At 39.9% G+C, this 16,196-nt stretch overlaps 1 protein-coding gene across 5 annotated transcripts in view; it reads right to left on the reverse strand.

Moving 5' to 3' along the window:
- Positions 1-762: 762 nt before the first annotated feature.
- The window catches only part of NUDT9 (nudix hydrolase 9), a 42,116-nt gene continuing 26,682 nt past the window's right edge, over positions 763-16,196 (reverse strand). For all 5 annotated transcript variants that reach the window (XM_023198092.3, XM_023198093.2, XM_023198094.2 and 2 more), the window contains 4 exons: positions 16,000-16,111; positions 7,392-7,538; positions 4,682-4,766; positions 763-1,256 (listed from right to left, as the gene is read on the reverse strand). In XM_023198092.3, coding sequence (XP_023053860.2) covers positions 1,078-1,256; positions 4,682-4,766; positions 7,392-7,538; positions 16,000-16,111 — 523 coding nt within the window. In that variant the 3' untranslated portion in view covers positions 763-1,077. The remainder of the gene's footprint in view (positions 1,257-4,681; positions 4,767-7,391; positions 7,539-15,999; positions 16,112-16,196) is intronic.

Raw genomic sequence — 16,196 nt, forward strand, 5'->3', positions numbered from 1 at the left:
AAGGCTGCATAGTATTCCATGGTGTATATATACCAAATTGTCTTTATCCAGTCTATCACTGATGAGCATTTAGGTTGATTTCATGTCTTTGCTATTGTGAACAGTGCGGCAGTGAACATATGCGTGAATATGTCTTTATAACAGAACAATTTATATTCTTTCGGGTATATACCCAGTAATGCGACTGCTGGGTCAAATCTTTAAATCTTGGAGGACTCTCTACATTGTCTTCCACAATGGTGGGACCAATTTACACTCCCACTAACAGTGTGTAAGCATTCCTTTTTCTCTACAACCTCACCAGCATCAGTAATTTTTTGTCCTGATTTCAATTCTTTTCCGAACATCCATTTTTAACTGATTTATAACATACAGTAGTTTCACTAGAGTGAAATGAACATATTGATTTAAATACTAACTTCCTGGACTTTTTTTAATTCAGAATTTTTGAAAATGAGAATATCAGCTCTTGTTCACTGATCTTGACCTCTATTGACTAGTGGCTGAAATTTCCTCTTAAAACTAACAATTCTAAAGTCAAGAAAACATAGTTTCCATTTTCAAAATTAGCTTCAACAAGATCATGTGAAGCAAATAATTTAAAGAAAAAGCAGATGAAACATTAAACTGTACATCCAATGGTGGTACTCCACCTAAAGGAGAAGGAGTTCGATGTGGCAGGAACATCCTTCAGGCCTCAGAAGATGGGGAGCGGGAGGGAAGGCATTGACAGACAAGAACTAGATGGAAAACAGAAGTTACAGCTGATCAAGAATTTACCTTTATTCTGATTATGATTCTTCAAAGAGCATTAGTTGTTTACATTTCATTTAAGTCATGCTTAAATACATACCAAATACGACTACTTATAGTCCTTTTGACCAAAAAGCTGAAAATGTTGTTCTAGTTCATCTTACTCATTTTATTCTGATGTGAAACACTTTAAATCCAAATCATTTTGAAAGTAAATAGGCCAAGTGGCCTACCCTACCCTTTTTATAGTACAAATTCTGTGATACTGCCTTCTTTTCAGTATACGCTCCTCTGTGGGCCTTTGGCTTACACGGAGACCATCAGCTATAACCCATGGCAGTCAGCTTCAGAGTCCTCGCTCCAGTGTGCATCTCGTTTCTCAGCCACAAGTTTGATGAATTGAAAATGACTGGCGTAAAGCTTCAGTTTATCATTGATGTCCACCCATTTCACTTTTCCAGCATCATCTCCAGCTTCTAGAGTAAGATTATCCATTATCTCACCTGGTTGCCAAAGAAAAACCATCACCAAGAAAAATTCATCTCTGTTTTAGCATATCTATATCGTCAAGTATTCTTACTTAAAATAATCTTAAATCATCATTGTACTAGCTGGCCAAGTGAATTAAAAACTAGACTATTCCATCCCTGGTCAGCAGAATGAATAAAAGGAAAAAAAAAAAACAGACTATTCCAAAATGCCCAAATTTTAACAAAAACACACAATACAAAGACTTTTCTCTAAAAAGATAATCCTTAAAAAAGAGATTATATTATATGAATACGAAACCTTACATCAAAATCAATCCAAGAGGGATTAGAGATTTAAATGTAAAAAAAAAAAAAACAAATTATTGGTGACTCCTTTTATAGTCTTAGGTGGAGTTTTCTAAGCATAACACCAAACCAAAAACCATAAAGTATGTTTAAGTCCTTAAGATATTTTAATAAATACAAGTATTTATAAATAGATTTATTGAAATATTTTAAATTAGGCCAGACACGGTGGCTCACACGTGTAATACAGTACTTTGGGAGGCTAAGGCAGGTGGATCACCTAAGGTCAGGAGTTTGAGACCAGCCTGGCCAACAAGGTGAAACCCCTTCTCTACTAAAAATACAAAAATTAGCTAGGTGTGGTGGTACATGCCTGTAGTCCCAGCTTACTTGGGAGGCTGAGGCAGGAGAATCATTTGAATCCATGAGGCAGAGGTTGCAGTGAGCCAAGATCACACCACTGCACTCCAGCCTGGTGACAGGGTAAGACACCATCTCAAAAAAAAAAAAAAAAAAAAAAAAAGAAAAAAAAAAAAAAAAAATTAAATTAAAATTATCAAAAAAATAAATAAGTGCTCCCAATCAAGGTTGGAAATAGGAATATAAATGGCATATTTCTGTAGGCAATTTGACAATGTTTATCAAGAGCTTTTAAAAAGTAAGTATATAAATATAAGTTTATATTATAAGTATATAAATATCAGAGTACATCTTGTGTACCAGACTCTGTATTAGGCACTGAAGATACAATAAGCAAGCCAGTAATTCCACTTTGAAGAATTTATTCTAATGAAATAGAGACAAGCCTATTAAAGTATTCAAGGCAACATTACTTAAATACTTTATTTTATTTTTATTTATTTACTTTTAGACAGAGTCTCGCTCTTGTTGACCAGGCTGAAGTGCAGTGGTGCAATCACGGCTCACTGCAACCTCCACCTCCTGAGTTCAAGCGATTCTCCTGCCTCAGTCTCCCGAGTACCTGGGATTACAGGCACTCGCCACCATGCCCGGCTAATTTTTTTGTATTCTTGGTAGAGAGCACACTGCCATACCAAAAACTGGAGAGACAGGCAAATACAGAGACTCACAACTGACGAGGGAGAGAAGGCGACCACTGGAGTCAGCACTTGGTAGGAACACTTACTTAAAGGGTAACTTGAGAACTGCTGAAAGCTGACCTTTGGACTAGCTTGAAAGATAAAATCTCCTAGGGGCTCACCCATACCAGTATGAAGGGGTGGCCTCCATTTTAGTGAGTTTTACCTCCAAGAAAGCCACTGCGTGAAGACTGCAGAAAAATCCTCTCTCCCTTCCAACATGGAGAGGGGAAAGGTAACCATTCTGAAATACACCCAGATCACTCTGCCCTCAAGGAAGCCCTAAGCAACCTGAGGGAAAGGAAATACCCAACTCCACAATTTACCACCATATCTATCAATAGGGCTGTTTAATAAAAGGTGAAGAGAGCTGAAAGAAGGGCATGCTTCAGACCTTATTTAAGAAGTCTCCAGGGAAATCTAAAACTATAGGAAATTTAAGCCTCTGACACATACAACTACAGCAAACAACAAACACAGCCTAACACCTAGCCAGATAAAACATAAAACCTCACACTAAAGAACTATTTGCCTTAGTTCCCTTTACAAGATATATGGTGGTCAATTTTCAAAAAAGCACTACAGCCAGGCGCAGTGGTTCATGCCTGTAATCCCAGCAGTTTGGGAGGCCAAGGTGGGTGGATCACCTGAAGTAAGGAGTACGAGACCAGCCTGGCCAACATGATGAAACCCCATCTCTACTAAAAATACAAAAATTAGCCAGGCATGGTGGTGCATGCCTGTAGTACCAGCTATTTGGGAGCCTGAAGCAGGAGAATCACCTGAACCCAAGAGGCAGAGGTTGCAGTGAGCCGAGATCATGCCACTGCACTCCAGCGTGGGCAACAGAGCAAGACTCCATTTCGGAGTTAAGAAAGAAAAAAAAAAAAGGCACTAAAAGCATGCTAAAAGGCAAAAAACATAGCCTAAAGAAACAAAGCAAATATTAGAACCAAACTCAAATATGGCACAGATTTTGGAATTATCAAAACACAATTTTTTAAGTTTAAAGAGAGAAAAAGGGTAAAAACAGCGAACAACCTATAAACTCTATAATCAACCTCTGAAAGATCAGTTATTGTTTTTAATTCCAAAAATAAGTAGTTAACAAATTTATCAGTACTAAAGTTGTACAGACCTGCTTCTAATTTACATCTGCATATTTCTTCTAATATACCTCAGTGGAAATACAGAAGCAATGGAAAATGGTCCCAGGAGTTTCCTCCAAGTTCAACAAGCAAAAGCACAGGACATAGAAATGACAGATCTTCTAGTTCTAGCCCATTTTGTAAGTGAAAAAAACTGAGTCCAAGAGGACAAGTGATTTCTACAAGGTTACACAGCTCAGAAAGAACCATGAGTGGAACATTCATTTCATTTCTCTAGCATGATGCACCTACTTTTATGCTACAAATAAAAACAAATTAAATTTAGCAATAAAATATGTTTCAAGGGAGCCATTCAATGTGTACATTGAGATCAAATTAATTTTTAAGACAGCAGATTTTTCCTTTCTCCTTCTGTAATAACAGGTTTGACCCTCCTCGTAAAATTTTAAATTCCATGGACCAGAAAGAACATTCATGTAAATTTTCTCAGGACCTGGAATTTTTTATTGCTTTGTGTTTTAATAATCCAAGATTATTATAAAAATATTTCAAATAGTAAGATATAAATCCCATTTCCTTCATCATTGCCATACTTCCTACCCAAATCCCAGTTGCTTTCGTTTTTGTTTTGCAAAAAAATGAATCATACTCAATAAATAATCTGGTATCTTTAAAGCATACCATTTTAGCCCATAATTTCAACCTTAATTTCAAATGTTACCAATGGATTAAAGAAAATTTAATCACTGGTGATAACAGTTTTGAAGATTTCTCCTACGTATTCCTTTAATACCAACAATTTTGCTTTTATATAACTACAATCCTACAATCAACAGTTCAGTGGTTTAAGAAGCTAAAATAGTCCAGATTTAATCATGCCTTAGTGGGCTACTGGCTTAAATTGATCCTTTAATCCCAGTCAGTTTAATAAATACAAAGTTACCTGTTTCGTCATGGTAGTTCACAGCTTCTGTCTCCATCCATGCATTATCGGTGTTTCGAGGATCATCAACATATCCCTTATATATCTATTTTCAAAAGAAGACAGATATTTAAGAAAACAAGATGTAGTGAGTACAGCAGAGCATGTTACCTTCACTAGCATCAGAAATGTAAATATCCTGTTGCACAATATGAACATATTGAATGCTACTGAGCTGTAAATTCAACAGTTTAGATGGCAAATTTTATGTTATGTGTTTCTATCAAAATTTTGTTTAAGAAATGTAAGTATCAGCCAGGCGTGGTGGCTCACGTCTATAATCTCAGCACTTTGGGAGGCTGAGGCAGGTGGATCACCTGAGGTCAGGAGTTTGAGATGAGCCTGACCAACAAGGTGAAACCCTGTCTCTACTAAAAATACACAAAAATTAGCCAGGCATGGTGGTAGACGCCTGTAGTCCCAGCTACTCAGGAGGCTGAAACAGGAGAACTGCTTGAACCCAGGAGGTGGAGGTAGCAGTGAGCCAAAATCACGCCATCGCACTCCAGCCTGGGCAACAGAGCAAGACTTTGTCTCAAAAAAACAGAAAGAAAAAAAGAAAGAAATGTAACTATCATAAAACTTTTAATGCAGTACTTCATGTGTTTGTTTCAAATTTCCCACAGAACAATATTCTCTTTTGAGGCAGCTTTAAAACTCATGAAACCCTCAGGACAGGCGCAGGGCTCATGCCTGTAATCCCAGCACTTTGGGAGGTGGAGGCAGGCAGATCACAAGGTCAAGAGATCAAGACCATACTGGCCAACATGGTGAAACCTCATCTCTACTAAAAATACAAAAATTAGCTGGGCATGCTGGCGCACACACCTGTAGTCCCAGCTACTTGGGAGGCTGAGGCAGGAGAATCACGTGAACCTGGGAGGCAGAGGTTGCAGTGAGCTGAGATCACGTCACTGCACTGCAGCCTGGCAACAGAGCAAGACACCATCTCAAAATAAATAAATAAATCATGAAACCGTCAACACTTCAAACTCTAATTTCAGAATCTGAGAATAGTCAGATTTGGGCAATATGATCTTTTAAGAGAGTCCATGATTTAAGTATTTTTCTGTGATTATGGTTTCTGAAATACAAAGGTAAACTCCTATAGTTAAAGGAGATCTATAAGTAAAACTAAAGATTACTACTTAAGCTATTAACATGTGAAAATATTTGGATCTAGTCATCTAGCACAAATGTAACCCAAAAAAATCTGGACAACATAAATAACTAAATCCCAATTCTGAAAAGAAAACAAGCAATCCAAATTAAAAAATGACATAAAAAAGGCCAGGCGCGGTAGCTCACGCCTGTAATCCCAGCACTTTGGGAGGCCAAGGCAGGCAGATCACCTGAGGTCAGGAGTTCAAGACCTGACTGGCCAACATGGTGAAACCCTGTCTCTACTAAAAATATAAAAATTAGCCAGGCATGGTGGCACACGCCTGTAATCCCAGCTACTTGAGAGGCCGAGGCAGGAGAATCGTTTCAACCCAGGAGGCAGAGGTTGCAGTGAGCCGAGATCGCGCCATTGCACTATAGCCTGGAGACAAGAGCGACACTTTATCTCAAAAAAAAAAAAAAAAAAGAAACAACAACAACAAAGAAGAAAAAAAAATCTATTATTTTCTAAAAGCATGGAAGGCCAGGCTCACTCCTATAATCCCAGCACTTTGGGAGATCGAGGTGGGGGAATCACTTGAGCCCAGGAGTTCAAGACCAGCCTGGGCAACATGGTAAAACCCCGTCTCTGCAAAACAAAAAACAAAAAATCACCCCAGTGCGGTGGTGTGTGCCTGTGGTCCCAGCTACCCAGAAGACTGAGGTGGGAGGATCACATGAGCTCAAGAGGTTGAGACTGCAGTGAGCCATGATAACACCACTGCACTCCAGCCTGAACAAAGCAAGACCCTGTCTCAAATAAAAATCAAAAGAATAGAGGGTATATGGACAAAACAGACATGAGATTTAAATTATCATCAACCAGAAAAATCTCTGTATGACATAATTTAAAATGTAAATGTTCTTTCAGCGAGAGCTGAATTCATGCACATACAAAAAGCTTTCTGTTGGATGGGTACTCAATGTGAAAGAAAATAGTTTACAGGCCAGGCATGTTGGCTCACGCCTGTAAACCCAGCACTTTCGGAGGCCAAAGAGGGCAGATAACTTGAAATCAGGAGTTCAAGGGCAACCTGGCCAACATGGTGAAATACTACATGGTGTCTCTACGACAAATACAAAAATTAGCTGGGCATGGTGGTGGGTGCCTGTAATCCCAACTATTCCAGAAGCTGAGGCAGGAGAATTGTATGAACCTGGGAGGTGGAGGTTGCAGTAAGCCAGGATCATGCCACTGCACTCCAGACTGGGTGACAGAGCAAGACTCCATCTCAAAAGAAAAAAGAAAAACTAAGAAGAAAAAGGTTGTTATAATAAATGATATAAATGAACTAAATATAGATCATTTTAGCCTATATAAAGTTGGGCTATAAAACTTTAAATAGAAACCTATTTACAATGAAGTCTGTAATTTGTTTTTGTGAATATATTTTAAATATACAAGTATTCCACTTTATTTAGAGAAGGACATACAGATTTCCAGGTCAACTTTTAAGTCATTTTCAACAATCCACAGAACTAAATCCCTCCCAGAAACACTATTTCTTACCACTAGGTGGTCTTGGCTGAAGAGTTTGTGCAACTTTTCCTCTATTTCTCTCTTTTCAGCGCTGGTTTTCTGTAAGGAGTTGAGAGCTTCCTCACCAAATTCTCTTTTCAGTGTGGCACTAATCTTTTCTCCTGGGTCCACCATCCCCTAAGAGTCACATTAAAAAATTTGGAAAAAGGGATCAGCTTTGATTTGTTCAACAAATATTTATTGAGTGGTAGAGTGAACAGTATTCAATCTGCCTATAATAGTGATCCCCATTTCTCTGTGATACGCTGTTCTCTAAACCATCTGTTGCTAGTAGAAGAAGCCAATAAGGATATCTCATGTATTTGGCCACAGTGATTGGTCCAAGGTTAGTCTATGGCAAACTGAGCCAATCAAACCAATTTCCTGGTACTTGCCAAACTCAAACTAAGGAAAAAGGACTGGAGGCAAGAAATAATACAGCACATTGATTCTTCCCCCATTGTTCATTCCATTCCAGCCACACTGATCTCCTCAATGTTTCCAGGACCTGCCTAACATGCTGCCCGCTGAGCGCCTTTGCACCTGCTATTATCTCTATCCAAGATGCTTTTCTCTAGATATCTGCATGGTTCACTAATTCATTTCCCTTCAGATAGTTACCTAACATGCACCTCCTCGGGGAGGTCTTCTCTAATTGCCCTGTCTAAAACTGCAAACTCTCAAACACTTCCTAGTCCTCTAACTTGCTTTTGTTTTTTCTTAATACTTATTGTTAGATGCGATATATTTAACTTATGTATCTTATATTATCTGTCTCTCCAACTGGAATGTGAGCACCAAAAGATAGAGATATTTGTTTATGTTGTTCTGTTGTATCCTCAATGTCTAAAATATTAGCTGACAAAAGGAAGATACTAAAAATACAGTGATTAGATGAGTAACTGTCAAAATGATATCAATGACAGCAGTTTACTGATAAGAATTTCAAATAACAATAAAAATATAAGATTCTATGATGAAATCATTATTACATTATTGCTTTCAACCTAAGTGAAGTTTGACGATTTGGCTCAAAGAAGTTAGCCTAAAGTTTGCTGAGCGCGGTAGCTCATGCCTATAATCCCAGCACTTTGGGAGGCCAGGGCGGGTGAATCACGAGGTCAGGAGTTCAAGACCAGCCTGGCCAAGATGGTGAAACCCCATCTCTACTAAAAATACAAAAGTTAGCCAGGTGTGGTGGTGGTCGCCTACAATCCCAGCTATGAGGGAGGCTGAGGCGGGGAATTGCTTGAACCCAGGAAGCGGATGTTGCAGTGAGCTGAGATCATGCCATTGCACTCCAGCCGAGCAATGGACTGGATGGACTCCGTCTCAAAAAGAAGAAAAAAACAGAAATTAACCTAAACTTTTATCAGAGTCAGTTGAGATCCTTATTTCCATTCCATTTTTATTCTACAAAGAAAAAAACATTCTTGCAGATAACTGTATGTTTATAAAGAGTCATCCTAGAGAGGGTGGAGCAAGATGGCCGAATAGGAATAGCTCCAGTCTCCATCTCCCAGCGCGAGCGACACAGAAGACTGGTGATTTCTGCATTTTCAACTGAGGTACTGGGGTCATCTCACTCGGGAGTGCCGGACAATCCGTGTGGGTCAGCTGCTGCAGCCTGACCAGCGAGAGCTGAAGCAGGGCGAGGCATCGCCTCACCTGGGAAGCGCGAGGGGGAAGGGAGTCCTTTTTCCTAGCCAGGGGAACTGAGACACACAACACCTGGAAAATCAGGTAACTCCCACCCCAATACTGTGCTATAACACCGGCACACCGGAGAATATATCCCACACCTGGCCGGGAGGGTCCCACGCCCACGGAGCCTCCCTCCTTGCTAACACAGCAGTCTGCGGCAATCTAACCGCAAGGCAGCAGCAAGGCTGGGGGAGGGGCGCCCGCCATCGCTGAGGCTTAAGTAGGTAAATAAAGCCGCTGGGAAGCTCGACCTGGGTGGAGCTCACAGCAGCTCAAGGAAACCTGCCTGTCTCTGTAGACTGCGCCTCTGGGGACAGGGCTCAGCTAAAGGAGCAGAAGCCTGTGCAAACGCGAACGACTCTGTCTGACAGCTTTGAAGAGAGCAGTGGATCTCCCAACACGGAGGTTGAGATCTGAGAAGGGGCAGTCTGCCTGCTCAAGTGGGTCCCTGACCCCTGAGTAGCCTAACTGGGAGACATCCCCCACTAGGGGCAGTCTGACACCCCACACCTCACAGGGTGGAGTACACCCCTGAGAGGAAGCTTCCAAAGCAAGAATCCGACAGGTGCACTCGCTGTTCAGCAATATTCTGTCTTCTTCAACCTCTGCTGCTGATACCCAGGCAAACAGGGTCTGGAGTGGACCTCAAGTAATCTCCAACAGACCTATAGCTGAGGGTCCTGACTGTCAGAAGGAAAACTATCAAACAGGAAGGTCACCTATACCAAAACCCCATCAGTACGTCACCATCATCAAAGACCAGAGACAGATAAAACCACAAAGATGGGGAAAAAGCAGGGCAGAAAAGCTGGAAATTCAAAAAATAAGAGCGCATCTCCTCCTGCAAAGGAGCACAGCCCATCGCCAGCAACGGATCAAAGCTGGTCAGAGAAGGATTTTGATGAGATGAGAGAAGAAGGCTTCAGTCCATCAAACCTCTCAGAGCTAAAGGAGGAATTACGTACCCAGCGCAAAGAAACTAAAAATCTTGAAAAAAAAGTGGAAGAATTGACAGCTAGACTAATTAATGCAGAGAAGGTCATAAACGAAATGACAGAGATGAAAACCAAGACACGAGAAATACGTGACAAATGCACAAGCTTCAGTAACCGACTCGATCAACTGGAAGAAAGAGTATCAGCGATGGAGGATCAAATGAATGAAATGAAGCGAGAAGAGAAACCAAAAGAAAAAAGAAGAAAAAGAAATGAACAAAGCCTGCAAGAAGTATGGGATTATGTCAAAAGACCAAATCTACGTCTGATTGGGGTGCCTGAAAGTGAGGGGGAAAATGGAACCAAATTGGAAAACACTCTACAGGATATCATCCAGGAGAACTTCCCCAACCTAGCAGGGCAGGCCAACATTCAAATTCAGGAAATACAGAGAACGCCACAAAGATACTCCTCCAGAAGAGCAACTCCAAGACACATAATTGCCAGATTCACCAAAGTTGAAATGAAGGAAAAAATCTTAAGGGCAGCCAGAGAGAAAGGTCGGGTTACCCACAAAGGGAAGCCCATCAGACTCACAGCAGATCTCTCGGCAGAAACTCTACAAGCCAGAAGAGAGTGGGGGCCAATATTCAACGTTCTTAAAGAAAAGAATTTTAAACCCAGAATTTCATATCCAGCCAAACTAAGTTTCATAAGTGAAGGAGAAATAAAATTCTTTACAGATAAGCAAATGCTTAGAGATTTTGTCACCACCAGGCCTGCCTTACAAGAGACCCTGAAGGAAGCCCTAAACATGGAAAGGAACAACAGGTACCAGCCATTGCAAAAACATGCCAAAATGTAAAGACCATCGAGCCTAGGAAGAAACTGCATCAACTAATGAGCAAAATAACCAGTTAATATCATAATGGCAGGATCAAGTTCACACATAACAATATTAACCTTAAATGTAAATGGACTAAATGCTCCAATTAAAAGACACAGACTGGCAAACTGGATAAAGAGTCAAGACCCATCAGTCTGCTGTCTTCAGGAGACCCATCTCACATGCAGAGACATACATAGGCTCAAAATAAAGGGATGGAGGAAGATCTACCAAGCAAATGGAGAACCAAAAAAAGCAGGGGTTGCAATCCTAGTCTCTGATAAAACAGACTTTAAACCATCAAAGATCAAAAGAGACAAAGAAGGCCATTACATAATGGTAAAGGGATCAATTCAACAGGAAGAGCTAACTATCCTAAATATATATGCACCCAATACAGGAACACCCAGATTCATAAAGCAGTCCTTAGAGACTTACAAAGAGACTTAGACTCCCATACAATAATAATGGGAGACTTCAACACTCCACTGTCAACATTAGACAAATCAACGAGACAGAAAGTTAACAAGGATATCCAGGAATTGAACTCATCTCTGCACCAAGCGGACCTAATAGACATCTATAGAACTCTCCACCCCAAGTCAACAGAATATACATTCTTCTCAGCACCACATCACACTTATTCCAAAATTGACCACATAATTGGAAGTAAAGCACTCCTCAGCAAATGTAAAAGAACAGAAATTATAACAAACTGTCTCTCTGACCACAGTGCAATCAAACTAGAACTCAGGACTAAGAAATTCAATCAAAACCGCTCAACTACATGGAAACTGAACAACCTGCTCCTGAATGACTACTGGGTACATAACGAAATGAAAGCAGAAATAAAGATGTTCTTTGAAACCAATGAGAACAAAGATACAACATACCAGAATCTCTGGGACACATTTAAAGCAGTGTGTAGAGGGAAATTTATAGCACTAAGTGCCCACAAGAGAAAGCAGGAAAGATCTAAAATTGACACTCTAACATCACAATTAAACGAACTAGAGAGGCAAGAGCAAACACATTCAAAAGCTAGCAGAAGGCAAGAAATAACTAAGATCAGAGCAGAACTGAAGGAGATAGAGACACAAAAAACCCTCCAAAAAATCCATGAATCCAGGAGTTGGTTTTTTGAAAAGATCAACAAAATTGACAGACCGCTAGCAAGGCTAATAAAGAAGAAAAGAGAGAGGAATCAAATAGACGCAATAAAAAATGATAAAGGGGGTATCACCACCGACCCCACAGAAATACAAACTACCATCAGAGAATACTATAAACACCTCTACGCAAATCAACTAGAAAATCTAGAAGAAATGGATAATTTCCTGGACACGTACACTCTCCCAAGACTAAACCAGGAAGAAGTTGAATCCCTGAATAGACCAATAGCAGCCTCTGAAATTGAGGCAACAATTAATAGCCTACCCACCAAAAAAAGCCCAGGACCAGATGGATTCACAGCTGAATTCTACCAGAGGTACAAGGAGGAGCTGGTACCATTCCTTCTGAAACTATTCCAATCAATAGAAAAAGAGGGAATCCTCCCTAACTCATTTTATGAGGCCAACATCATCCTGATACCAAAGCCTGGCAGAGACACAACAAAAAAAGAGAATTTTAGACCAATCTCCCTGATGAACATCGATGCAAAAATCCTCAATAAAATACTGGCAAACCGGATTCAGCAGCACATCAAAAAGCTTATCCACCATGATCAAGTGGGCTTCATCCCTGGGATGCAAGGCTGGTTCAACATTCGCAAATCAATCAACGTAATCCAGCATATCAACAGAACCAAAGACAAGAACCACATGATTATCTCAATAGATGCAGAAAAGGCTTTTGACAAAATTCAACAGCCCTTCATGCTAAAAACGCTCAATAAATTCGGTATTGATGGAACGTACCTCAAAATAATAAGAGCTATTTATGACAAACCCACAGCTAATATCATACTGAATGGGCAAAAACTGGAAAAATTCCCTTTGAAAACTGGCACAAGACAGGGATGCCCTCTCTCACCACTCCTATTCAACATAGTGTTGGAAGTTCTGGCTAGGGCAATCAGGCAAGAGAAAGAAATCAAGGGTATTCAGTTAGGAAAAGAGGAAGTCAAATTGTCCCTGTTTGCAGATGACATGATTGTGTATTTAGAAAACCCCATCGTCTCAGCCCAAAATCTTCTTAAGCTGATAAGCAACTTCAGCAAAGTCTCAGGATACAAAATTAATGTGCAAAAATCACAAGCATTCTTATACACCAGTAACAGACAAGCAGAGAGCCAAATCAGGAATGAACTTCCATTCACAATTGCTTCAAAGAGAATAAAATACCTAGGAATCCAACTTACAAGGGATGTAAAGGACCTCTTCAAGGAGAACTACAAACCACTGCTCAGTGAAATCAAAGAGGACACAAACAAATGGAAGAACATACCATGCTCATGGATAGGAAGAATCAATATCGTGAAAATGGCCATACTGCCCAAGGTTATTTATAGATTCAATGCCATCCCCATCAAGCTACCAATGAGTTTCTTCACCGAATTGGAAAAAACTGCTTTAAAGTTCATATGGAACCAAAAAAGAGCCCGCATTGCCAAGACAATCCTAAGTCAAAAGGACAAAGCCGGAGGCGTCACGCTACCTGACTTCAAACTATACTACAAGGCTACAGTAACCAAAACAGCATGGTACTGGTACCAAAACAGAGATATAGACCAATGGAACAGAACGGAGCCCTCAGAAATAATGCCACACATCTACAACCATCTGATCTTTGACAAACCTGACAAAAACAAGAAATGGGGAAAGGATTCCCTATTTAATAAATGGTGCTGGGAAAATTGGCTAGCCATAAGTAGAAAGCTGAAACTGGATCCTTTCCTTACTCCTTATACGAAGATTAATTCAAGATGGATTAGAGACTTAAATGTTAGACCTAATACCATAAAAACCCTAGAAGAAAATCTAGGTAGTACCATTCAGGACATAGGCATGGGCAAGGACTTCATGTCTAAAACACCAAAAGCAACGGCAGCAAAAGCCAAAATTGACAAATGGGATCCAATTAAACTAAAGAGCTTCTGCACAGCAAAAGAAACTACCATCAGAGTGAACAGGCAACCTACAGAATGGGAGAAAATTTTTGCAATCTACTCATCTGACAAAGGGCTAATTTCCAGAATCTACAAAGAACTCAAACAAATATACAAGAAAAAAACAACCCCATCAAAAAGTGGGGAAAGGATATGAACAGACATTTCTCAAAAGAAGACATTCATACAGCCAACAGACACATGAAAAAATGCTCATCATCACTTGCCATCAGAGAAATGCAAATCAAAACCACAATGAGATACCATCTCACACCAGTTAGAATGGCAATCATTAAAAAATCAGGAAACAATAGGTGTTGGAGAGGATGTGGAGAAATAGGAACACTTTTACACTGTTGGTGGGATTGTAAACTAGTTCAACCATTATGGAAAACAGTATGGCGATTCCTCAAGGATCTAGAACTAGATGTACCATATGACCCAGCCATCCCACTACTGGGTATATACCCAAAGGATTATAAATTATGCTACTACAAAGACACATGCACACGTATGTTTATTGCGGCACTATTCACAATAGCAAAGACTTGGAATCAACCCAAATGTCCATCTGTGACAGACTGGATTAAGAAAATGTGGCACATATACACCATGGAATACTATGCAGCCATAAAAAAGGATGAGTTTGCGTCCTTTGTAGGGACATGGATGCAGCTGGAAACCATCATTCTTAGCAAACTATCACAAGAAGAGAAAACCAAACACCGCATGTTCTCACTCATAGGTGGGAACTGAACAATGAGCTCACTTGGACTCAGGAAGGGGAACATCACACAATGGGGCCTATCATGGGGAGGGGGGAGGGGGGAGGGATTGCATTGGGGAGTTATACCTGATATAAATGATGAATTGATGGGTGCTGACGAGTTGATGGGTGCAGCACACCAACATGGCACATATATACATATGTAACAAACCTGCACGTTATGCACATGTACCCTTGAACTTAAAGTATAATAAAAAATAAAATAAAATAAAAAAATAAAGAGTCATCCTCATATCAAACTATCTCCATTTCACAATATGGTATAAAATATAAAACCCTCTACCACACACATAAACATTTTAAACGGCCACTTCAGGCCGGGCGTGGTGACTCACACCTGTAATCTCAGCACTTTGGGAGGCCCTGAGGCAGGCAGATTGCTTGAGGCCAGGAGTTTGAGACCAGCCAGGCCAACATAGTGAAACTCGTCTCTACTAAAATTACAAAATAGCCAGGCATGGTGGCGCATGCTTGTAATCCCAGCTACGGGGGGAGGCTGCTGCAATAAGCCAAGATTGCACCAATGCACTCCAGCCTGGATGACAAAGTGAGAGACTCTGTCTCAAAATAAATAAATAAAAAATAAATGGCCACTTCAAATATACCGCTGCCATAAATTCAAACTACAAGTCAACAAAAGTATACTCATCTTGATGACATTATAGAAATTATTTAAACTACAAGGAACAGTAAATAACAAAAGTTAATTTTTTAAATGTCAAAAGTTATCAGAATTCAAACAAAAAGTGCTTAAAAATACTACCTTGGGCTTGGAGTAGAGGTTAAATTCTGAAATGGGATCCAACATAATGAACGCCTATTTATATGTGATCTCTAATAATCCTGTGAAGTAGATCTCTTTATTTTAAAGACGAGGGCCTGAACTCCCAATCACCCAGCTGCAAGTGGAATGGCCAGAACACAGACCTACATCTAATGTCAAAGCCCAAGTTACTTCCCAAGGGTGTCAGAATTAGACGCAGATTCTAACAGTCTTGGATTATCCTAAACTTGTTGTTGACAATGACACTTCATGCAGGGATGAAAAACAAAAGAACTACTAATTCAAGTGGGAAGGAATAGAGGAAAATGGAATAGAAAAGATCCACAAACAATAACCATGTAGTAAGTAAAGCAACTAAAAAGAATTTAAACACTAATTTAATTTTAATGCTTACCCCTGGGATTGCCCATTCTCCACAGTCTTTCCTTTTTATTGCAACAAACTGTAAGATGTGTTTCCCAGAAACAGGATGCATGATTTTATTTCCACTGCTATCCTTTTTCCATCTGTGAATAGTAATGTAAAATCATAACTATTTACAACAAAAACTAAGGTTTTATCTCAAATCTGAGAAAAAGTTACAAGGACACT

The sequence above is a fragment of the Piliocolobus tephrosceles genome, chromosome 3, assembly GCF_002776525.5.
Source record: "Piliocolobus tephrosceles isolate RC106 chromosome 3, ASM277652v3, whole genome shotgun sequence".
Lineage (NCBI taxonomy): Eukaryota > Metazoa > Chordata > Mammalia > Primates > Cercopithecidae > Piliocolobus > Piliocolobus tephrosceles.